The sequence below is a fragment of the Sorex fumeus genome, unplaced genomic scaffold (assembly GCF_029834395.1).
Source record: "Sorex fumeus unplaced genomic scaffold, SorFum_2.1 ptg000063l, whole genome shotgun sequence".
Taxonomy (NCBI): Eukaryota; Metazoa; Chordata; class Mammalia; order Eulipotyphla; family Soricidae; genus Sorex; species Sorex fumeus.
This window is the reverse complement of record NW_026606120.1, coordinates 78,948,252-78,972,230: the sequence shown is the minus strand read 5'-3', so window position 1 is coordinate 78,972,230 and position 23,979 is coordinate 78,948,252. Positions and strand designations below refer to the sequence as shown.

The following is a 23,979-nucleotide window of genomic DNA, read 5'->3' as shown; positions in this document are numbered from 1 at the left end:
GTCCTTGGACTGGCCTCACCAGCCCCTGGGCTGTCTTCCTGGGAGCCTCAGGTGCTGCGTGGGCTTCTGAGAACTGGGGCTGTCTCCTGGGAAAAGAACGTGTTCCACGGTCCCCAGTGCAAGGCTGAGACGCCCTGAAATGATGGGTTTTGCTGTGGAGGGGCTTCCCATGGGGGGCCCTTACATGGCATCATGGGCACAGGGCGGGGCTCCTGGCAGGTCCCTAGGGTCTCCCCTCACAGCCGGCTTTGGTGGGGGGGGTGTCTATGCACAATCTCCCGCGACAGAGAAAGGCAGATCAGGAGTGTGTGTGTGGGGGGGGAGGCTGGGAGTGTGTAGACGAGGGGGGCTGGGATGGTTTGGGGGGCTGGGCCTAGGGGGCTGGGCCACTCCTCTCATCTCATTCAGGGGGTCTTGGGTTCCCACTGTGATCAGGAGGAAGCAGCAGCCCGGGAAGGGGTCCCCACAGCCACAGTCTAGAGGTTCCTCCAGGTCTGCACGAGGTCTGGGCTCTGCGGTGGCACCATGACCCTCCATCCCCTTGTACCCTCTTCTGTCCCCAGCCCAGGGTGTGGCCCTCCCAGGATACTGCCAAATCTCTAGCTTTGCTCCCATCCCAGCAGAGGGTCGCCTGCAGCCCCTACCCCTGCCCAGCACCAGCACCCCTAAAGGGGCTTCCATGACTCCAGGCTGGAGGGGTAGTGAGTCCTGTGCCCCCCAACCCTGCTCCTGGGCCTAGTTTCCATCCCTGAGCACAGTGTGGGGGCCTCAGCCTTGCTCTGGGCGCCTGAGACTCAGCCTCAGCTGCCAAGACCCCGGGCTCATGGGCCTGGGAGCGGCCTGGGTAGAGAGTGGGAGGCAGGTGCTTCCCCCTCCCCCCCCCCCAGCCTGACCCTAGGACCCAAAGCCAAGCCCTAGTTGAGCCCCTGGGCAGAGTTGGCCTAGCTGCGGTGGAGTCTCCTTGGGGCTGGGGGGCTCGCCCAGTGTGGAGGGCATACACTCTCTTTTCAGAGACTGGGCAGCGCAGAGTCGTGGCTACCAACATGAAAGGAACGTGGGGGGCAGAGGTGGGTGTGGGACGGGCAGGTCTGGCCTGAGAAGCAGCGGCAGGTCCCTGGCCTGGGCTCACAGGGTGCCCACCTGCGGGTGCTGACTTTGGGTAACCTCAAGGCTTCCGTCGTCCATGCTGGGGGAAGCATCTTAGCGGGCTGCTGCGTCTCTGAGGAGCGGGGAGGACTGGTGGGCTCCCCTGGGGTGCGGGGTGCGGGTGCGGCTCTTTGTGTTATTATTGTCTCGGGTGCATTTACATAACCTTGGTAAGATTCAGAACATGTCCCCAGCGCCTCTCAGAGGGGGCACTGCTGGGAGTGAGGCCGCTTGGCCTCTTGGAACCGGGTCCACAGGGTGCGTGGACTTCCACATGGGCGGGGAGCAGCGGGGAGGGGCAAGGAGGAGGAAGCCCTGCGGGTAACGGGCCCAGCCTCAGCGGCTCTGGTTGCCAGGAAGATGCGTTTGCCTTGTCTTTAATTGCCGAGTGGAGCGCGCGGGGGATCACGGGAACGTGGGTATTTTTGGAAATGCAGCGGGAGGGGGGCGGCGGGAGGCAGGCCTGGGTGTCCCGGCTGCTTCTCAGCCGCAAATGAGTCGATTGGGGCCTAATGAGGAGACACAGCCCCAGGATCCCCGCAGCCAGTCCCACCCGCGTGCATACTCCTGATCGGTTGGGCACGGGGGTCTTCCAGCCCTGCCCCCACCTCGGGGGGGCTGCAGGGAAGAGAGCCCCTTACGCCACCCCCTGCAGGCGGGGATGTGAGCCCCAAGAGGGCCAGAAGCAAAAGAACCCAAGGTCCTGTCCCCATGGAAGGCAGCGGGCCCTGGGGGCAGCTGTCCAGCCAGTCCCGTGTGTCTGTGGGCTGGGGGTTGGACAGAGCCCCACTCGGGGAGGGTGTGGGGAGCCCCACAGGATGGCCCAGGCAGAGGGTGAGGCACCTGGCAGAGTCACCGCATGGACAGCAGAGGGACCAGAGTTGAAAACCACGTCGGGGTACAGTGTCCACTCTGGGAGTTGCCTTCTGTGCTGCAACCTCAGCGCTGACCAACCCCTCACCCTCGGGGCCCTCTGCCCTCCGAGCAGAGGGCTGTCCCCTCAGAACCAGCCTTGGTGCTGCACCAAGTGCCCAGCAGCTTCTCAGCCCGATCGTGCCTGTTGAGAAGTGGTCCCTGAGCTGGACTCCACCTGACCATGCCCCTCACACCCTCCTCGAGTCCTTCTGCCCTTCCCCTCGCCACCCCCCTCCACAGTCTCCCCTTCCTTCTGGGCCCTGGACAGGGGTGCAGAGGCATAGAGGTGCCACCCAGGCCCAGGGGTCTCCCAGCTGCAGCCTGACCCTGCCATCCACCGGACAAAGGAGATGGTAGAGCGGCAGGTGGGTGTATGGAACTGGGCCGCTTCCATGCCGTCCTGCCCGCTCCATCTTCCGTGGGGGTTTGGGAGTGTGCTACAGCCCAGGCTGGCGTGGACCCTCCAGGTGTCTGCTTGGCCTTGCTGCCCGCCTAGGAGCTGAGCTCAGGCCCGCCCAGGGCTCCCCACCTTCCCCTGTGGGGGCCAGGGGCCCCCGGCCTGCAGCTGTGGCTTTGTCGATAATCAGGGGTGAGTCACTGACAGGGGACTGCAAATTAAATCTGGGGTAACAGGTGGCATCACAGGAACCTGCAAAGCCCCAGCTTGAGGGTCAGACCTCTGGGAGGCAGGTGAGGAGCTGGCGGCTACCTGGGATCAGGTATCAGAGCAGCCCCACCCACACCCTGCGGGAATCCAGCAGGAGCCCTCGCCCCTCTGAGCTCAGGGCCAGCTAGAGTGGCCGCTGCTCTGCCTGACAGGGCTGGCCCGCCAGCTCAGGCATGGGATGCGGATTCCAGCCCCACCCCCCCACCCCGTGGGAGCCGGTGACCTTGAACGGTTTCCCCCGGGACCCGAGCCCTGTGTCCAAGGGTCACTGTGTCTTGTACTGCACGCAGAGACTCGGCAGTGGTGGGCTCTGTGGCCTTCAGAGACCGTCTGCAGCCTGTGGCATCACCATTCTGGGCATTTTGTTCTCCCTGTCCTGGGCTGGGGCTCACTCACTCGTGGTGTTGTAGCGGACGCCGTAGAAGAAGGCGGGGCAGGGCCGTACCACCAGCTGCCCTGCGGGGCTCTGCGGCCAGCAAGTGCCAATGAGGTCCACCGTGGCGTTGCATTGCAGACCTGGGGGCAGAGGCGGCACTGAGGCAGGGCGGGAGCCTCCAGAGCACCTTACCCCCCCCCCCCCCCGGACCGAAAGCACGCACCCGGGAAGGGCAGGAGCCAGTGTGGGCACAGGGCAGAGAGGGGCAGACAGCAGGTGGAGCTCAGGGAGGACATTCTCTCGGGGAGAAAGGGCCCTCCGGGGGTTGGGCTAGACACAGAGGAACCCGGACCTGCTGCTCACGAGCCCATGCCAGTGACCTCTGCCCTCTGCCCTCTGCCCCTCACAGCCTTTGTGTTTTCCTCTGTACAAAAGCAGAATCATTGCACCAGATCGAAATTCTGAATTTTAGGAAGCATTAGAGGTTCACAGTGACTGAGATAAATGGAAATACTGTTCTACTCGGGGCTGGAACGATAGTACAGCAGGTGGGGTGCTGGCCTTGCACATGGCTGACCTGGGTTTGACCCTGGCATCCCATGTGGTCCCCTGAGCCTGCTAGGGGTGATTCCTGAGTGCAGAACCAGGAGTAAACACGGAGAACTGCCCTTTGTGGCCTCAAAACAAATAAAAAAAATAAAAGCCTTAAAAAATGGTTTCTCTGTATCACTTGAATTGGGAATGTGCTCTGAGGTTCTCAGTAGATTCCCAAAGGGAAGCCCACAAGGACAGAAATCTGAACTGGAGAGCAGAAACCAGGGTCCTGGCAGATGTCGGCCCTGAATCCACTTTTTGGAGTGTGGGTGTGAGAGTGTGAGTGTGCGTGAGTGTGTGGGGGTGAGTCTGCAGGAGTGTGTGAGTATGGATGAGAGTGTGTCTGTGTGCAGAGTGTGCAGAGGGGGGAGTCTGTGAGTGTGCAGGTCTGTGGCTATGTCGGGGAGGGCATGGGTGTGAGTGAGTGTATGAGAGTGCGTGAGTGTGCAGATGTGTGTGTGCAAGGGTGGATGTGCGCATGTATATATAAGAATGTGCAGGTGAGTGTGCAGGGGTGGGTGTGAGCGTACACATATGAGTGCATGAGTGTGCAGGTGTGTGAGTGTGCAAGGGTGGGTCTGAGTGTGTGTGTGTGTGTATGAGTGCATGAGTATACAGTGTGTGTGAGTGTGTATATCTGAGTCTGTAGGTGTGCAGGTGTGTGTGTGTGTGCAGGGGTGGATGTGAGTGTGTGGAGAGGTGGGCTGGCTTTGGTCTCCCAAGGGCGAGGGCTGGGCTGAGGACAGTCGGGGACCCCCTCACCACACTGCCCCTCCTGCTTCAACAGAACGTGTCCACAGCAGTCTGGCTTTCTCAGGCCATGCCTGTGCTTCAGGGCGGTCTCTGTCCAGGGGCTCAGTGCACAGCTGGGCTTGTCCTGGCTGGCTCTCCCTTGAACCAGTTACTCAGGGGTGCTCATGCAAATTGGGGTGGGGGGCAAGGTTTCATCAGAAGGGAAAGGAGGCTGGGCTGGGGCTAAGGGAGGCAAGGGCAGCCAGATGGGTGGGTGAGCCCTGGCTTTTGCCACACAAGGGCCTCTGACGGTGGCATGGGGTCTCCAGGAGGTATGCATGGGGGGATGGGCCATTTGCTTGCATCAGGCCTAGTGCCGAGGCTGGTGGAAAGGTGGATGGGGGAGGTCATGTCTCCAGACAAGGAAACTGAGGAAGGAAAAGAAAGGTGAGACCCAGAGGTCCAGGATAGAATGGCCGGCCAGCCTGGGTCATGTTCTGGGCAAGAGGATGCCAACCTCCTAGGCTCCCCAGCTCAACTGTTTTATAGGTTTTGCTACACCCTGAGCGCCTCTCAGGGAAGTCTCCTGCCAGGACTTCCCCGCCCACCCACAGCCTGGGTCAAGGGGATCTGGGCAGGAGGCTGTGCAGGGCATGTCAGAGTGGATGGGGTCTGGGATTTCTCCCTACGTACATGCCCTGCGTGCCCCATGATGACTGGTCCCAAGTGCAATGAAGCATGGTCCTGTCCTCGGAGGCCCTGGAGGTCCTACAGGAAGCCCACCCAGCCTTGGCTAAGCCCAGCAAGGCCCTCCTCCCTCAAGGCTGCTCGGCAAGGACAGCTTCAGGCACAGGCGCACCTGCTCATGTAGACGGGGCTGCTGGCACCAACGCACGAGGTGGGGCAGAGGCCAGGTCAAAGCCCTTCTCTGGGCTCGCTCACCTTCTCTTTTGGGGCAGAAAGGAAAGAGACCTTTGTGGGGTCTGTGGTCCATCAGGACCAGCACATGGCCTCCTTCTCTGTGGTTCTATGGACAGATCAGCACGTGGCCCTTCTACTCTAGGGGTCTATGGATAGATCAGCACGTGGTCCCCTGCACTGTGGTTCTGTAGACCAGCACGTGGCCTCCTGCTCTGTGGTTCTACGGACAGCTCAGCATGTGGCCTCCTGATCTGTGGTTCTATGGATAGATCAGCACACGGCCTCCTGATCTGTGGTTCTGTGGACCAGCACGTGGCTTCCTGCTTTGTGGTTCTACGGACAGATCAGCACATGGCCTCCTGCTCTGTGGTTCTGTGGACCAGCACGTGGCTTCCTGCTTTGTGGTTCTATGGATAGATCAGCACGTGACCTCCTGCTCTGTGGTTCTGTGGACCAGCATGTGGCCTCCTACTCTGTGGAGCAGTGTATGACCTCCTGTTCTGTGGCTCTGGACCAGCAGATGACCTGTCCTGTGATTCTGTGGGTGCTCCCCTTTCTCATTCTCAGCTCCTAGTACAGCACAGGACCCAGTAGGCCTGGAGGAAAATTGGGAGCAGTGTGTAAACCCATCCGGAGACAAGAAACAGCAATGGAGACTCTGCACTCTGGCATAACTGGCCACACTGGGCCCCGGGTCCCTCAGCTCTCTGGGAAGTCTGGGGTCAGACCCTTATGGCTCAAATTGCGGGCCACTGCTGAGTTGCTATGTGTGCAGGTGACCTCTCTGAGCCTTAGCTTCCCCTCTGTGAGGGTTAAGGAGATGGAAGTAGCTGGGAGGGGCGTGTGCTAACGAAACCCCCAACATTAGTGCCGACATCGGGAGACAGGACAGGGGTCAGTGAGCTGGGGCCTGCTGGCAACGTGACTCTGCTGCTCCAAGGTGTCACTGGTTCTTCACCCCGGGATGTGGTTCTGCCATATTCCTGCCATGGTTCCGTGAGTTTCCAGGCCTGCGGTCTGTGGCAGAACGGAGCCGTGGCCCGCGGGGCCTCTCCTGCTCCTGGCACTAGGCACTCAGGAGGGCCTCAGGCCCGGGCTCAGCACCAGCTGCCCCAGCCGGGCGCATCCATCTGTCCCTGCCCCTCTCCCCACCCTCGCCATCTGTCTCTGCCAGGCCCCATCAGTCCAGCAGGCCTCAGCTTCGGGAGAGAAATAACCCAGTCAGAGACTGTCGTGGAGGGTGACGGGTTGTTTGCTGGGACAGGTGGAATCCAGAGGACGCAGCACAGGGGAGGGAGCACCGTCCACCAAGAACAGGCGACACCCTGGTGGGCTCCCGAGTGCGAGCACATTAATGGAGCCGGTCCCTGCTTGGGCGGGAATCCTCCTTGCCCTCTGCAGGAACGCTCTCATTCTGCTGTTTATTTCCGAGGCCACATCAGCGCAGTGTCCAGTGGCTTTCCTGGCAGCTCTCAGAGGACCACGTGGTGCGGGGTGCTGAACCGGGGGCTTCTGCATGTGCTCCAGCCTTCTGCTCCTTCTCCCTAGGCCCTAGAACTCCAGACTCTGGCTCAGGATCTTCCCAGTTTCACAGGCTGCAGACTGGCCCAGGTGCTCCTGGTGTCAGTAGCTCCCAGGATTCTGCCTTTCCCTCCTCACCTCTGCCCTGCCCTTCCAGCAAACAGATTCACTGGCACCCAGTTAAAGAACCTTGGCTCAGAGCACTGGTTCTTTTGGACTGGTATCAGCTCGAAGTCTCACCTCCTCCTTCTCCAGGTAGCCTTTCTGGATTCACACCCTCCCTGACTGACTCTTACCATTCCCCTGGGGGATAATCCACGGCCAGTAACATCCCCTTATTCCAGCTACACAGAAATCAGTGTGTCAAGCCTGTTCATGCTACCAACAAATAACGAAGAAAGCAGCAGTGGTGAGGGACTTCATGGTTTGCAAAAGTGCCATGAGACTGAATGTATTTAACCCTGACAGGCCCACGAGCAATGCTCCCCTGCCCATCCTCCCCCAGAGGCAGTGCTCCCCCCAGGCCCAGCCTCCCCAAGAGATAGTGCTCTCTTTGCCCATACTCTCCCAGAGGTAGTGCTCCCCCTGCCCGGCCTCCCTGAGGTAGTGCTCCCCCAGCCCAGCTTCTCCCAGAGGCAGTGCTCCCCCTGCCCGGCTTCCCCAGAGGTAGTGCTCCCCCTGCCCAGCCTCCCCCAGAGGCAGTGCTCCCCCAGGCCCAGCCTCCCCGAGAGATAGTGCTCTCTTTGCCCATACTCCCCCAGAGGCAGTGCTCCACCTGCCCGGCCTCCCTGAGGTAGTGCTCCCCCTGCCCAGCTTCCCCGAGGTAATGCTCCCTCTGCCTGGCCTCTCCTCGAGGCAGTGCTTCCCCTGCCCAGATTCCCCAGAGGCAGTGTTCCCTCTGCCCAGACTCCACCAGAGGCGGTGCTCCCCCTCTGCCCTGCTAGCTCAGCTTCCAAAGCCAAATCTGCAGCATGGGTGCATTCCACAGCTCATATCCCGCCTGGCCGGATCATGCGGCCCTTTCACTTTGCCCGGACACACGTGATACCTGCCTCGTGTGCCTGTCAAGGGTGAAGACATTTAGTCGCGTGCTGAGTGTTCTGCAGGAGGTGGACAGAATTCACAGAGCACCAGCCCCCACCCCCTGCCCTGCCAAGACCCTTCCTTGCCAGGCGGCAGCCCTACCCCAGCCCCCTGCCTCGGGAGCTCAAACACAGGAAGTAGATCCGAGGGGGGGTTACACCGCACCCCCACTCTCCCGCTTCCTCGGCTTCCCTTCAGTAGCCATGCTGGGCTTTAGACACATGTGAGGGTGAGACAGGCTGTTACTCCAAAGCCTCTGCAGTACAGTCATGGGGTCCCGCAGGCGGCAGTCCTGCTTGCTGCTACACAGTGCAGGGCCTGGTGGGGGAGGGCGGCCCAGAGCCAGACTGCCGGGGTCATGCATGGCATGAGTAGCTCTCTGGGCCTCAGTTTTCTTCTGTGTAAGACAGAGGTCACTGGCCTCAGAGGGCCATTTTGAAAACTGGGTTCGTGTTCCCCTAGCCCCCCGCAGGGCTGGCACCTGGAATGACAGCTTTCTCCCGCGTGGGCCCTGGCCACGGCAGCCCTGCCCACCCTCCCAGCAGCCAACGCTTCTGGCTCAACCCTGCACAGCTGTGGGGCAACTTGCCTCCCTTGGCACGTGCCCCCCAGTGTCCATGACTACCACTGTCGGCACAGCCCTCGGGAAGGGGGACTCGGGGGCTCTTTGGGTTCCCAACTGCAGCCCAGGCTCTGGGCACAGCCCTGGCAGCCAAGCCCGTGGGGCCAGGGAGGGACTCACCCGAGAAGTTGCTGGGCAGGGCCAGGCTCTCGCAGGGCTGGTCTTGGAGGGAGGCCGAGGCGGGGTTCAGCCCCAGGAGGAGGAGGGCCTGTGGCACAGGGAGGCAGGTGAGCTGACAGCTGCGGTCTCCCGCTGCCTGCACCCTCCCTCCCCTCCACATGTGCCCAGCCCGGGAGGGGCAAGGGTGAGGGGGCTAGGGAGCTGAGTTCAGGTTTCCTGGACCGAGGAGAGGGTGACCACTGAATAAGGCGTCCCCCTCACATGTGTGCACACACGTGCCCACACATACATGTGCAGGCACACACATGCATGCAATACTGAAACACACGAGCACATACCTAGACACACACACACGCACCCATACATCTATGCACACACATGCACACACATGGACCCATATGTATGCACACACGTGTAATACCGACATGCACACACACTCATGACCTATAAGCACACAAGCATGCAATGGAGACGTGCACTCGATACTGAGATAGGTGTGCATACGTGTGCCCATACACATACCTGTGCATGCAGAGTCCCTCGCCCTGGACTAACCCTCCTTCAGGGCAGCAGGACTGACACCCCCCTTCCGATGCGATCTGACCCACCCCTTCCCAGGGCTGAGTTTTCTGGGCTCACCTGTCACTAATGTCACCCCACACACACACCCCCCACTGTGTCGGGCTCCCCTCCCTTGCATCCCTGTCCCCGACCAAAGCAGACCTGCTCCCCTCTCTCCCACCTGCATTCTGAGGGATGGAGGCTCATGCAGTCCAGGGGCCTCACTGCCTCTGCAGGAGGTCTCCCCCTTGTTCTCCACATTGTCCTCCAGAGCCACTCTCTCCTCACTGGCAGGCGTCTGGCCTGTCGCCTGGGGTTTCAGGTTCATACAGGGTCAGCTCCAGGCCCCGAGTGCACCCCGGCCCTCCTCCCCACCCCGAGCCAGCCGCATGGACTGCTGAGCTGACCCCCCGGGGCTGGCGGCCGCCTCGGGGCTCAGGGGTGATTAGAACACACTGGGGCTTCTCTGGGACCAGAGCAATCTCCAACACTTATTACTCAGTAATTAAACTTCCGGGAAGCCCCAGAGGGTTGGAGAGGGCTCCTGCTGCATCATCCGGGGCGGCGCGACCAATCCCCAGCCAGTCGGCAACCGCGACAGAAGCTGAGTCGAGATCTCATTGCTGCCACCGCCAACCAGGCACCCAAAGAAGGGCTGGGCTGGAGGGATGGGGGCTCAGACCACGCCCTCAGACACACAGACATACAGACAAGTCAGTCACCCAGACACACACGGACACCCAGCACATTGCACGCACACACACACACACATACACATGAGTCAGTCACACAGACACCCAGCACATTACACACATACACACATGCACAAGTCAGTCACACAGACACAGACACCCAGGCACATCACATACACACACACGTGCGCAGGAATCAGTCACCAGACATAGACATCCAGCACATTGCACACACACACACACACACACACACACACACACACACACACACGAGTCAGTCACTCAGATACACATAGACACCCAGCACATCACACACATACATACACATGCCAGCCAGTCACCCAGACACACACATCATCTGATACACACATACATGTCATATAGAGCGGGAAGTGGGGTCCCTCACCCAGATGAGAGAAACGGGACGAACCTCCACGCCCTCCCCATGTGGAACCTCTTCAGCCCCCACAGTGGGACCCCCTCATGCTGAGCCCTCAGCCCTCCCTGCACGCCCCTCCCCAGCAGTTTCAGCCACTCCTTCTCCTCATACGCCAGTCCCCGGCCCCGCCCCCGAGCCAGCAGCTCCCCCAAGTCCCTAGAAGCCCAGGCTGGCCCCCGTGCTGCAGGACACCTGTGCTGGACTCAAGGGCCTGAGCAGACGCCTGTCTCAGCTGTGTGGGACCCTCTCTAGCCCCAGGGCTCCAATTCAATGGCAAAGACACTGGCTGGGAGTGGCTCACCTGTGCCTCAGAGTGCTGTGACCCCCCAAAGCGTGGAGCATCCAGACACATCAGGAAGGCCCGCTCGATGTCGAAGAGTACAGGCCAGTGTCTCCTCAGCAGCCTGCCTGTCACCCAGCCTGTCACCCCAGCCTGTCATTCAGCCTGTCAGTCAGTCACCACAGCCTGTCATCCAGCTTGTCAATCAACCAGTCACCATGGCCTATAACTCAGCCAGTCACCACAGCCTGTCACTGCCTGTCACCACAGCCTGTCACCCAGCCCATCACCCACTCTGTCTCCTAGTGTGTTGTTACCTGACCTGCATATCACCATCCTATCACCCATCCTGTCACCCCAGTCTGCCTGTCACCCAGTCTGTTACTATAGTCTGCTATCATCCCGACCTGCTGTCCCCCCTTCTCTGCCAGATGTTGATGTCCTTCTTACAGGTGATGGGTTCACAAAGCCATTTTCTGCCACAAAGAGCCGCTTCTCCTTCTCCATTATGTGAAGGAAAATGACCTGTAGCACTGCACCAGGCTACACCAGCTCTGGGGATGGGTCAGGAAAGGCGTCACTGAGGCGCGTCCCAGGTCACAGTCCCCGGGCAGCGAGACGGGCCCTGCGCCTTCGCTCCCACCCCTGCCAGCCCCTCGAGTTTCCCAGGTGCAGCTTGTGCTGTTTCCCCCATCCCCCGAGTTCTTCACAGGGGCGTGACACCCTCCTTCACTGCCTCCTGCTGCTGACGCTTGATTCAGACGAGAACAATCTTCTCCCACTTCTTGCAGTGACTAACACCCCCCATGCACAGGAGCCATGGCCAGAGCAGCAGCCTCTGAGCTCCCTAAAGTCTCCTGGGGGGTGAGACAGTCCTCACCCAGGACTATCTCAGTTGGTCAAGGGGGCGGACCCTGGCATGCAGCTGCTGCCCAGCACTCCAGAGCACAGATCCCTGGCATATGGGGCGCAGATGAGTTGTTCTTCTGCTCTCCGCGATCCATGATTTACAGTGCAAGCCCCAGACGATGGCTGTGGGTGTCCCTGGGACAGGCACAGGACGGGGCCCTCCTATGCACTCTGCCAGGCATGCCAACCTGGCCAGAATGGGAACTGCATCTTCATTCTGGGGGTGGTCATCCCCAGAAAAGCCCGGAGCAGACCCTAAGTAACTGCAGAGCCTGCTGGCCGGTCCTCAGAGTACACAAGCACCATTTCCTTGGTGGGATGACTTGGTGACTAACCTTCCTGGGAGGATCCTGCAGCCACTGGGGGAGGGGAGACAAGTCATCCAAGATCCACAGAGCTGGAGCTGGCCCCACCTCCTGGGATTCCTGAAGGGCCCAGAAAGGGGCTGCCCTTCCAGCCTCACAATGATGGCCAGAGTGACCCCTGATGGAGGCCTGGCCAAGGAAAGTGAGACCCCTCCCCAGGGGCTTGCGTCCTGAGCCCCATTTGGGGCCCCTGCTTCTCACCTGTACATCCCTGGGTCCCCAGGGGATTGGGGGAGGGACACTGGGAAGTGTCAGAATCCCTCAGGATATCCCCCAGAGGCTGGACCATTCTAGGCACCCCCAACCCTGATCCTCCCCGCACCCTGGGAGTGGCAGGCAGCACCCCAGAGGGGCTCTATAGGTTGAGAAGGTCCCACAGGCCTGTGGGGGCCATGGGGTTGGCTCAGCAGCTGGCCCCTGAGCTGGCTGACTGCATCTGATACAGGTATGGAAACTGAGGCCCAAAAGTGCCTACTTGGGGAGACCCTGCAGTAGGTCAGGGCCTGGCTGAGTCTCCTGGCTGGGGAGACAGTGACCCAGTCTCAAGGGAGCCTAGAGGCCTCCCCCCCCTCCCCTCCATGGTGATTTACTCCAAACCCCCTCCCCCCACAGCCCGCCCCTGAGAACAGTGCCACCTGCTGGCCAAGAAAGGCACTACTGCCATCTGGGGGACCCTAGGTTCCCCAGCCCCCAGAGTTTCACAGCTTCAAGCCAGATTCAAACTCAACACGGTTCTCCAGCCCTGACTGACACAGATTTTGTGTAAGCTTGATTTGATGCGCACGTCTGATGCGCGAACCGCCTCCTGCAGTTACAGTTTGTATGTGTGTCCACTGTTGGGAGGGACAGCATGCATCAGGCTGACACATCTCAGCACGCAGGAGGCCCCGGTTCCCTGTCAGCACTGTGTGGGCCCCTGAGCACCTCAAGGAGCAATCCCTGAGCACACAGCCAGGAACAGCTCCTGAGCACTGTGGGGTGTGGCCCCAAATCAAAACAAACCAAACCCCAAAACCAAGCCTGTTCTCTGAGCCATTAACACACACACACACACACACACACACACACACACACTCACACACAGCAACTTCTTTTTTGGGAGCTGAGGGTGGGGGTGGGGCCACATCAGCAGTGGTCAGGGATCACTCCTGTGCTCAGGGATCACTCCTGGCAGGCTCAGGCGACCCTTTTGTTGAGGAAATCAGTATTTTTTTTTCCGGAGTCTGCATCAACTGACAATGCCCACCTTAGCACCCTAGAGCCCCCTTTCCGCCTCCCCCTCCCCCACCTCTGTGGCTGGCTGTCCTTTGGAGGACAGCCTTCCTCACGCTTCGGTTCACAACCTCCTGCCTTGCATTCCCCCAGGGATCTCGAGAGACACTGGGCACTGCACCCTCCCATGGACCCAGGAACTGACTAATGGAACTTCTTTGTTTGAAAAACCAACGCATTTGGGCCCTTTGTCAAATGTTTTAAAAATCAAATGGCTTGCTTCACTACCGTGGAGCCCTCCTGGAGGTCGCACATCCTTCGATGAGGTGATGCTGTTCCAAGCCAAGTCAAGCGAAGAACCTTTAAGGAGGAAACCGGGGCCTCTTGGGCCAAGGTCACTTGAAAACAGAGCCTCCAGCTGCCAGTGAAGGCGAAGATTCGCCTTGCAGAGTGAAAAGTGTGCAAGAGCTCCTCAGGGAGCCTGGGCGGGGGGGGGGGGGGGTCCTCTCCGCCCTTTCCAGCAGTGGAGGGCAGGGAAAGGGTGGGTGGGGCAGCTTCTGCCCAGCTACAAGGGCAGGTCAGAGCTCAGCTCGCTGGAGGCAGGTCCAGTTAGGCACCCCCAGGCCAGGAGCGATGCTTCATGGGTGCGTGCACAGATGCTCTGAAATGAGTCTGGACTTGGGACAAAGGACATCAGCGCCCTTCCTTGGCCCCCCAGTAGCCCTGGCCCCAGGCATCCTGCCCCCCGGTCGGTGCTGCCCAAGCCACACCTCGCGGGCAGTCACGGTGCCTGCCGCTGGCAGAGTCTGTGCTTCCCTCAAGGTGGGTGAGTGCTGGAAACTTATTCCAGGCAGATGAGAAATCATGTATTGTTCCATTTAATTAACTTAAATCGCTGTTGTGCAGAGTGGAAGAAGCAGGGAGGAAACCCCACCTCCGGGCCTGCTTGGGGCCTCCGCCACCCCCTGCTTCATTCCCGCTCCCAGGGAGGCAGCTACCTGCCCCCCAGCAGGGCCTGTGAAGACCTGGGGTAGGGGGAGCCCAGGCCTCCTGGGGTGGGGACTCTGCTCCCAGAGGGCAGGGTCTGTTTTGGCCCCACATGTGTCTCGGACTGAATGATGGAGCGAATGGACGGATGGACTGATGGACAGGCACCCCCTCTTTCCTGTCTCCCCCAAGCTCTTCTTCTTGGCCCAGACCCTGCCTCCGTCAGGGTAGAGCTGAAGGAAAGGTGGGCAGCATCCGTGGGACCCTCACAAATCACCTTGCTCCGCCTTGCTTCCTTCCTTCCCCCTTCTCTCCCTCCCTCCCTTCATTCCTTCCTCCTCTTCCTTTCTTCTCTCCTTCCTTCCCCTTCCCTCTTTCCTTTCCTTCCTCCCCTCCTTCCTTCCTTTCTTCCTTCCTTCCCTCCTTTCCTCCCTCCTTCCTTCCCTCCTCTCTTCCTTCCCTCCTTCCTTCCTTCCTTCCCTCCCTCCCTCTCTCCTTCCCTCCCTCCCTCCCTCCCTCCCTCCCTTCCTTCCTTCCTTCCTTCCTTCCTTCCTTCCTTCCTTCCTTCCATCCCCCTTCCTCCCTTCTCTCTCTCTCTCTTCCTCCCTCCCTCCCTCCCTCCTTCCTTCCTCCCTCCCTCCCTCCCTCCCTTTCTCCTTCTGTCCCTCCCTCCCACCCTTCTCTCTCCCTCCTTCCCTTCCTTCCCCCCTACCCCCCCCGCCCCGCCCCTGCACCTGGTTTCCATAGGGTTTCCATAGTTTCTCTCCGTGCTTGTGATATCCTGCCCCTTCATTGCCACTGGAGTGTCCAAGACCCTCCCCCTGTCCTGCGTCACTCCTAGTCCCCTGCCCCCTTGGGGCTGTAAACTCAGTTTTGTATCCAGAGCCCAAGAGTCATCGTCCTTGGGTACCTCCTGCCCCTGCGTTTGGGTCTCTGTAGCTCCCAGATGAGGCGCCATCCTGGGGCTCTGTCCTTCTCCACAGCTGCCTAGCCCCCTCCCCCCCCCCACAGCAGGGGGGGTCCCCCCACCTCCAGAGACCAGAGAGCAGCCTGTCTGGAGGAGGCAGAGTCCAACAGAGGCAGCGGGAATGGTTCTGTGCGGGAGTCTGCACCCCAGTGACCACCACGGGCAGAATTTCTGGGGGTTCTGTCCCCCCTTTCTGCATTCCAGCATTCCCCAGAGGCTCCCCCAGCCCTGGGCCCTGTGCTCACTTTTGTGTCATACATCTCAGCCCCAAGATGTGGCAGCCTGTGTCCTCCTACCCACACGGGTCACATCTGGCAGCGCAGACAGGAGCCTGGTTCCTGGCCGGGCAACCCTCACCCGCCCCAGCCTCCTACTCCCAGCTTCCTCCATCCTGGCTCAGAGACCCGCAAATATCCGTGGGTCCAGCACCTCAAGATTAGGTACAGCCTGGCCTCCCCGAACTGGCAGTGGAATCAGTCTGGTTCAGTGGGACTGTGTCTGGGGTGGGGTGCCACTCTCCCGTGCTCTGCCTTGTCCATCGCTCCCTGCCAGATGGGGTGAGGGACCTCCGTGTCACCACCAGCCATGTCCTTTCTGAACGGCTGCTTTTAGAGGGGCGGTAAGGGGGCCCCTCCCAGCCTACTCCAGAGCCCGCCAACCCGTGGGCAGAGGCCGGCAGGGGGCAGGGAGATCTTGTCTGTGCATAAGGGAATTCCATGAACTCAAGACTGTTCGGGGGAGGGGGGGTAGGCATCTGGAGAGAAATAATTATTTCTCAGCTCCAACCCCGAGGCCCTTCCAGAGGGTTCAGGAAGTCTGAGGGGAAGCCCAGGGGCTCCCCACTTTTTCTTTCCTATTTTTTTCTTTTTTCTTTTCAGATCACACCCGGCGATGCTCAGGGATTACTCCTGGCTCTGCACTCAGGAATTACCACTGGTGGTGCTTGGGGGACCCTACGGGATGCCGGGGATTGAACCCATGTCAGCTGCGTGCGAGGTAAACGCCCTCCATGCTGTACTGTCACTCTAGCCTGACTCCCCATTTTTAACCCTCTCCAGGGGACTGTATTGTTTTTGATTTCTGGGTACTCCCAGTGAACCCAGATTTTCTGCAAGCAAAGCCCGGCTCTGTCAGGCTTTCCCTGGCCTCCTCCCCCGGGGACGCTGCAGGGTCCCCAGGATGGAGGACAACTGACCCAACTCAAAGCTTCCATCCTGGGGCCATGGAGTGGGCAGGAAGCAGGCAGAGAGTGGGCAGGGAGGGGGCAGGGAGGGGGCATGAAGTGCAGAGTAGCCAGCCCAGCCTAGAGCACAGGGCAGGGCTCTGCCAGGCTCAGCCCGGCCCATGGCCAGTGCTTTGGAGCCAGAAGGCCGGCCCAGGCCCAGGTCCCGAGGTGGCTGGGGCCAGCGGAGCTCCTATGTGTTGGGGGGGGGGGGGAAGGGGGAGGAAGGGAGGAGCTGGGACAAGGATGAAACCACACTGCACAAGTTTGGGGCAAACCCCCCAAGGGAAGGCTTGCAGAACCCTAAGACGGGATGTCAAGGATCTCCCCCACAAAGACCAGGTAGGTGCGGGGGTGCCCGAGGCTCTGTCCCCCGGCCATAGGCGCTTCTGCTGCTTCTGTTCAGCTGCACCCCAGACCCAGCCGGTGGCACACAGGTGCTCGCGGCCAGACTCCCACAGAGCCAGACCTGGATCCTGGCCAGAGTTCTGACCCCCAAGGGGCTGCTTAAAGGGGGGAGGCACAGAAAATGAGGGTGACAGGAAAGAAGGGAGTATGTGTGTGTGTATGTATGTGTGTATGTGTGTGTGTATGTGTAATAGAGAAGGGGGAGGCCGTTGGGGCCCACTTAAGGCCCCAAAGATCCTGTTCATTTGAATTTGGGGGAGCCCCACGGGGTGGGGAGCTCCTTAGTGCCCCCCACTCTCCACCCCTGCTCACAGCAGGTGGGGGTGGGGGTGGTTCCTGTAAGAAGTGGAGGGGCCCAGGATGGACCCTCGGGCTTCAGAAGGGGACACAAGTGCTATGCAGTGCTGGGGACTGTGCCAAGCAGGAATAGCGGGCTAACAGCCTTTTCTTTCCTGTCACCCCCATTTTCTCTGCCTCCCTCTTTCTTCCAGATGTTTCTGTCCATCCTGCCCTTGGGCTGGTTCTGACAAGGGCCAGTCTCTGCCTGATCCCCGGCCTCACCCTTGTCTCAGGCTCCCGCTGCAAGACACAAACTAACACCATCCCGGGCTGGCCCACAGGCTCCCAGCCAACTGTGACTTTTGTCTGGATCGTGGGGGACAGTCCAGGGCACCCCCAACCCTTCCCCAGGTGCCCCCACCCGCGTGCCAGGTCCCCCTCTACCCACATCTCTGCTCACAGCACCCCAGTGTGGGGCTGGTCCAGGAAGATTCACCCCCACCCTGCCCAAATTCTTACATTCTCAAGGAGATGGGAAACAGGCCAAGTGGGGGTCCCCGCAGCCAGTGGAAAGGCCGAGCCTGCATTTCTGCCAGGTGCTGGGCATCCCCGGCCTTACCCTGGAAGGCCCTGGCCCCCAGTGTTGGCAGTTTCCAGGGAGGGTGTCTCCCGCCCTGCCCCGCCCCCCCCCCCACCACCTCGGCCTCCCGCCGGCCCTCTCCCTCTTAGAACTGGTGCTGAACATCCAAAGGGCCCCAGAGGGCCCAGAGCAAGGCCCCTCCCTCTGGGCAGCAACTGGACCAGTCTGGTCAGTTTCTGTCCTGGACACTGACCTAGGATCCTGGCTCAGGCCAGACTCACAGGAGCTGGGGAGGGCTGTGGGGGCAGCAGGCAGCTGAGCGTCCCACCAGACCCCCAAGCACCTCCCTGGGGCCCGCAGGACAGGGCCAGAGTTCACAGGGACGCCCACAGACAGATGCCCTCACCTGCCCTGCAGGGGACAGTCCCCAAAGAGAAACTCCAGGCGCTGTCCTGGGCATCTCACCAACCCAACTGACCACCCTGACCATCAGTCACCAAACTGACCTGCCTACCCCACAGCAAAGGAACGAAGGTCCCATTCAGCCCACCCCACCGCTGCTCGGATCCCACCAACCCAGAAGAAATGGTTAATAGCTGTCATTTAATAGAATTACCAGCAGAGACAAAGCATTCTGCTTCCACCACCACCACCACCACCGACCACCCCCCCTTTTTGTTTCTCAGAATTGCAGATGCTCCGACCTTTGACCTTTCAGGTTCACTGAAGGCAGGTGACCCTGCCCCTCCTGCTGGGGACCGGGACAAAGAGATTCCATAAGGCCTAGCAGCCCCCTCCTCCCACCCTGCTTTTGCTGGCCTTCCTGGGGAAGATGTTGGTGTCTACACAGCTAATATTTATGAAGCGCTTATTCATATGCATGAGGCCTGGTGCCCTCCGGCTGCTCTCACACCCGAATCTCATCGCGGGAGCCTTGACCGGGAGCCCCTGAAGCGGGGTGCTGTTTTCTTCCTTTTCACGGTTGAAGAAACTGAGGTTCAGAGTGGCGGCCGAGGCCAGGGTTCAAGCCCACATCCACTTCCCTCACCAGTCCTGCCGTGCAGGGTGGGGGTGGTGCGAGCGAGCTCATGGTGGTGGTGGCGGCTGGAGAGTGACAATTGCCGACACAAGCACTAGCGCAGGAGAGACCTCCAAGGGCCTCTGCCGACAGGAGTTGTGGGTAATGAGCCAATTTCAGCCTTGGATCCCAACCTGCAGCAGCCCTCCACCTGACCTTTGCTCCGGAAGGGATTCGCTCTTTTCTCTGTTCCTGAAAGGCCATCTCGGCCCCTTTCTACAGAGGAGGAACCGTGGAAGGGCCCAGCCTGCTCCCCTGCAGGCACTCCTGGGTAGGGCCCCCACCTTTAGCATCCCCCCTAACCACAGAAGCAGCCTGGGCTTGCTTCTCCAGCAGAGTCTGGACCCCCCCCCCCCTCCCCGCCCCACTCCTCCTGGGCTTCCAGACCTCTCAGGGAGCTTTGAAAGGTCACAGGTCATCTTGGCCAATTTCCCAGCAGACTTGTGGTGCAGAAAGGGAAAGTGACATGCCTGAAGCCACAGCACGAATTACAAGTATCGCTGGCACTGAGGATACTTGCCTGTTCAAGCCCACAGGGTGCTCTAGTGAGCACTGTAGCACTAGGGGTGGCGCCTGGGAGGGGGGCAACCTGGACCCTCCAGGCTCCTTCTGGGCAGTTGAAACCTGCTGATGTTGGCGGACCTTGGGGCAGCCGAGTGTTGGAATGAAAGAGAGACAGAGAGGCAGGGAGAATGGAAAAATGGACTTTCTGCTGATGGTGGCGGATCTTGGGGCAGCCAAGTGTTGGAATGAGAGAGAGAGAGAGAGAGAGAGGGGGGGGGGGGGGAGAGAGGGAGAGGGAGAAAGAGAGAGAGAGAGAGAGAGAGAGAAGAGGGAGAGAGGGAGAGGGAGAAAGAGAGAGGGAGAAGGGGGGGAGAGAGAGAAAACTAGAAAATTGGTCTTTCTTTCTGCCTGAGCCTGTCCTTGGCAGCTCTGGCTCAGGGCCCTGATCTTTTCTGTCCTCGAAAACTCGAGCACCTGGGCCAGATCTCTCCGTGGTGTGAGTCCCGCTGAGTCCTGAGCCCTCAGCCTGGGCCCCTCTCCTGTTTGGCCCCCTGCTCCGGCCGGGTTGGCCCCCTACCCCAGCCTGTGTGGCCTCACCTGGGGCTCACACCTTTCCTTTCCTCACTTCCTCTTTCCAGCCAATGCTCTCAAAACCCTGGCTTCGAGCTGTCTGTCCAAGAAACTGCCCGCACAGAACTGCAGTGCCCCTGTCTGGGGAAAGGCGCCCACTCCCGGGCTTCAGGCGACTGCCGACACCTCCTGTCTGGGGCAGAGGGCTCCTGATGGGACAATTAGGGAAAAGGGCTTGAGGGTTTATTTTTAAAGCGGTAAAGAGGGGGTGGAGGAAAGTGGGCTCCTAAACCTTTCCTCTTCTGGTTTTCTTTGTCTTTTTTTTTTTTTTTGCCTTTTGGGTCACATCCAGGGATGCTCAGGGGTTACTCCTGACAACAGCAAAACAACAACAACAACAACCACCCCATTTCCTTCCCTTAGAACTCTCTCCTTAAAAAAAAAAACCATCTAGCCCAGCCTTCACCACCCCGGCTAGTCACACTTGCCTTTCCCTGAGAGGATCAATGGCTGCCAGGCAGGTCACACAGACGTGCTGGACGGCAGGAGGACAGGACTTCACTTGTCATCCTTCGAATCCAAGAATGCGTACTCCCACATACATGCACGCACATGCGCGCACTCATACCCCTGAGTCATGCACACACTCCTTCTCATGCACAGGCACACAACTGCCTCATGCACACACTTTCTCATGCACACTCACATGCACACACACAGTAATTCCCATCCCTCCCTCAGGGCCCTGGAATCCCTGCAGATCCAGCCACGGTGCTTTCCAGCACTAGCTGCCTCGTGGGACTAAACTATATATAACAGTGTGGCTCAAAACGATATATACAGTGCTCCAGGCTTACTCCCGACTCGGCTCTCAGGATCACTCCTGGTGGTGCTCAGGGAACTCTATGAAATGTGGGGGATCAAGCTTGGGTAGTCTCCGAGCAAGACAAATGCCCTCACACTGTCCTACCGCTCTGGCTCTTAGCTTCATAATTTTATGGTAACAAACACCCCAGGTTTAGGCAGGCAGAGGCCTGGAGTGAGACTTAAGTGACTCAGTATTCTGGGTTGCAAACTAACAAATGTGGCTGCGTTTGGGTCCTGGTTCTACCACTCACGGCCTCTATCCTGTCTCTCTGTACTGATTCCCACATCTTAGGGCTGTTACAAAGACTCAAGGCTCCTCTGTGCGCCAAGCAAGTCGACATGCTTTGTAAATAAATCCAAGTAAAAGGTAACTTCATTCCTCTGCCTCTCAGTCTTTTTGCACTGTTTGAGCACCTCTGGAACTCATTAGACCAGACATAAAGGGCCTTCACCTGACCCTGCAGGAGAAGAAACACACACACACCCCTCTCAGGAAAAAAAATGTGTTTTTTTTTTCTTTTAGGAAAGTGCAGTAACACTGTGCTAAGATTTGCGTATTGTAAGAAAGACTGGAGAAGGAACACTTACCTATCACCACGCAAACGTTAAAAAAAAAAAAAAGTTCAATCCTTTGAATCCCTTTAAAAGATTCACCTCAGTTTCATTTCTGAATTCAAACTGGATGTGACACACACACACATCTCCCTTCTGGAAAACCTCCACTCTTAGCCATTTCTCCAACCTTCTCTCCCTCCCGCCTCCTTAATCACCCAGAAAATAATCTCTGGGTTCACCCCCAGTCCTCAGTGGGGGGCAGGAGAGGGGTTCAAACAGCCTGACCGTCAGACATTAATTGAAAACAAAAACCCCAAACGATCTTATAAATATGTGGGACAGGGAAGGAGAGGCTGGGAGAAACTGGTAACCTCTCTGAACGGTTGTATTTGAAAACCTTGGCGTTGGACTCAGATATTTTGGAACTGGGACTCGTCAAAATGGTATAGTAACTGATGGAACATTGAGTCTGATCAAGCCCACCCCTCCCCCAAAGCATCTGACTCCTGGGAACGCAACGGCTCTCAGATGCGCTGAGCCGGCGGCTCTCCATGGGTCCCGTTGGGGGCCCGGGGCGGGTTCCCCGAGCCTGCGGGGCGCGACCCTCCCGCGCGCCCAGCCCGGCCACCTCCCCTGCGGCTGCCGCTCGCGTCCACCAGCGCACGCCCGACCACTGGCGGGGAGGCGGCGCCTGTCGTCGGCTCGGGCCGGGCTGGCGACCCCCAGCCCTTCCTGGGGGCACCCTGGCTGCCCGCGGCCCCAATGTCGCACCCCACCCCCAAACTTCAGCCCGTCGAGGCGCGGGACGTGTGGCTGCGCTACTTTGCTAAACTCGGGGCGCCGGAGAGGCACCCGCAGCCCAGGGCACGGGAGAGCAGCGCCCGCAGCCGCCAATGCGCGATGCCGCGGGCCGGCGGGTCCCAGACACCCTGCCCGGCGCCCCCGCACCGCACCGCCTCGTTTCCCCAGATAGCCATCGCAGGCCCCGGGGCGCGGGGGGACCCCGATCTCCCGCACTCGCAGCTCTCCGCGGCGGGAGGGGACGCCGGCTCCCGGGAAGGGGCGTGCGGGGCGGCCCAACCCAGAAGGAGGGGTGCCAGCCCGGGCAGGGGTCTGCGGGGTGGGGCAGGAGGTGGAACCAGCTGCGCGCCACACAGCCCCGCGCGGCTCCCCGCAGAGCCGGTGGCCCGGGTGGGCGGGCCTCATCCCGCCGGCGCCCCCGGCTTCCCTTTCCACCCGAGCTTTCCCCTGCCCCCACCCCGCCGCCCCTCCACGGGCCGGGGAGAGGAAGTTGGGCGCCCCCGACCACGGCACCGCGCTCCCCAGAGACCCTCGCTCCTTCCCCGCCAGGCCCGCGCCTCGCGCCCGCGCCGCGCACCGGCCGCTCGCCCTTACCTTGACGAGCCGGAGCTGCGGGCGCTGTCCCATCCTCGGGCTCGCTCGGTCACGGTGCTGGGCGCCTGGGTCCCTCGGACATCCCCGCGGGGCCGACTGGCCGGGGGCGCGCGGGAGGCGCGCGGGGGGGACCTGCTTGGCACGCAGGTGCCCGGCTGGGCGCTCTCCGGCCCCGCTTTCCGCCTCCCGGGCAAGTCCGGCCGCCGCCTCCGGACTCAGCCCGGCCCGCAAGCGCCGGTCCCCGCCCGAATCCCGCCTCGCCCCCGCCGTGGCTCCCGCGCCCGGCTCCCCACCCCCTCTGCCCGCGCGCCCCGCGCCCGCCCCTCGGCCGCCCCCCGCTCGGCTCCCTCCCGGCCGCCCCGGCCGGCTCCCGCGCCCCGGCCGCGCTGACCCCCTTTCCCGGCGCCCAGGTCTGCAGCAGCCGCAGCCAGGGGAGAAGCTGGGGATGGGGGTGGGGGCGGGGAAAGGAGGCAGCTTCCCGCCTCCCGCGCGCGTGAGGTCCGGGGCTGGGGAGTGCCAAGGAGTCTCGGGGGGCTCGGAGGCGGGGGCCGCTCAGGGGAACCGGTCCGGGCCGGGGGACGGGGCCGCCCGCACACAGCCGCGCCGCCGCCGAGACCGCGCGAAGCTGGCAACTGCGCCCGGGCAGGTGCCGCCGCCCCCGCCACAGCCGAGCGCGGCTTCGGGCCCGACCCCCTGCGCCTTTGGCACGGACACGCCCGGTGCGCGCAGAGACGCCAAAGCTCTGCGGGGAGAAGAGCCTCCTCGTCCATTCATTCGTTTCCCTCCCTCTGGCCGCGCGACCGGCCGATCATTCCTGCAGGGAGCTGGAGCGGCTGGCCAGCTGGGTCCCGGCGAGGGCCTGGACCTGGGGGTCTCTGGCGCAGGGGACCCGACAGGGCGTCTAAGCACCGCAGGGGGCAAAGCGGGGTGCGCAGCGGGCGGCCGCGGGGACCCGAGGAGCCGGCGGGGCGGGGGACACAGCGCCCCCTCCCGGCCGAGTGAGTCTTCGGGGTCGGGCCCCAAACTCCGGAGCCTTCACCTTGGGTACCCCCCCAAATTTCCCAGCGGGAGGGAATGTTTGACTTGAACCCTCCGCTTCCTCTCACCATGGCTGGAAGGGGACACAGGGAACTGCCTTCATCTGGTGGCACCTGAAACCCACCCGGACCTGCAGGGCGGGGGCATGGGGGGGTGGTCCACGTACTCCTCCCTTAGCCAGCATCCTACAATTTTCATTGAGGAAGAGGGTCACTGCGCCCCAACCCGCAGTTGCCGGGGTGAGGAAACTGAGGCACACAGGTGCATGCCGGCTCCTTCATAGTCCCCTCACTGGTATACCTGACTCTCAACCTGCCCGTTCCCCACCTCCTGGGGCTCTGCAGTGTGGAGGGACATTTCCCAGGTCAGCGGGT

General features: G+C 60.9%; 1 protein-coding gene across 1 annotated transcript in view; it reads right to left on the bottom strand.

Annotated features, from left to right (window-relative positions):
• Positions 1–23,507, bottom strand: part of CRHR1 (corticotropin releasing hormone receptor 1) — a 30,215-nt gene extending 6,708 nt beyond the window's left edge. The window contains exons 1-3 of the mRNA XM_056127798.1: positions 22,568–23,507; positions 8,698–8,785; positions 3,125–3,244 (exon numbers count right to left, since the gene is read on the bottom strand). Coding sequence (XP_055983773.1) covers positions 3,125–3,244; positions 8,698–8,785; positions 22,568–22,600 — 241 coding nt within the window. The 5' untranslated portion in view covers positions 22,601–23,507. The remainder of the gene's footprint in view (positions 1–3,124; positions 3,245–8,697; positions 8,786–22,567) is intronic.
• Between the last annotated feature and the right edge of the window lie 472 nt (positions 23,508–23,979).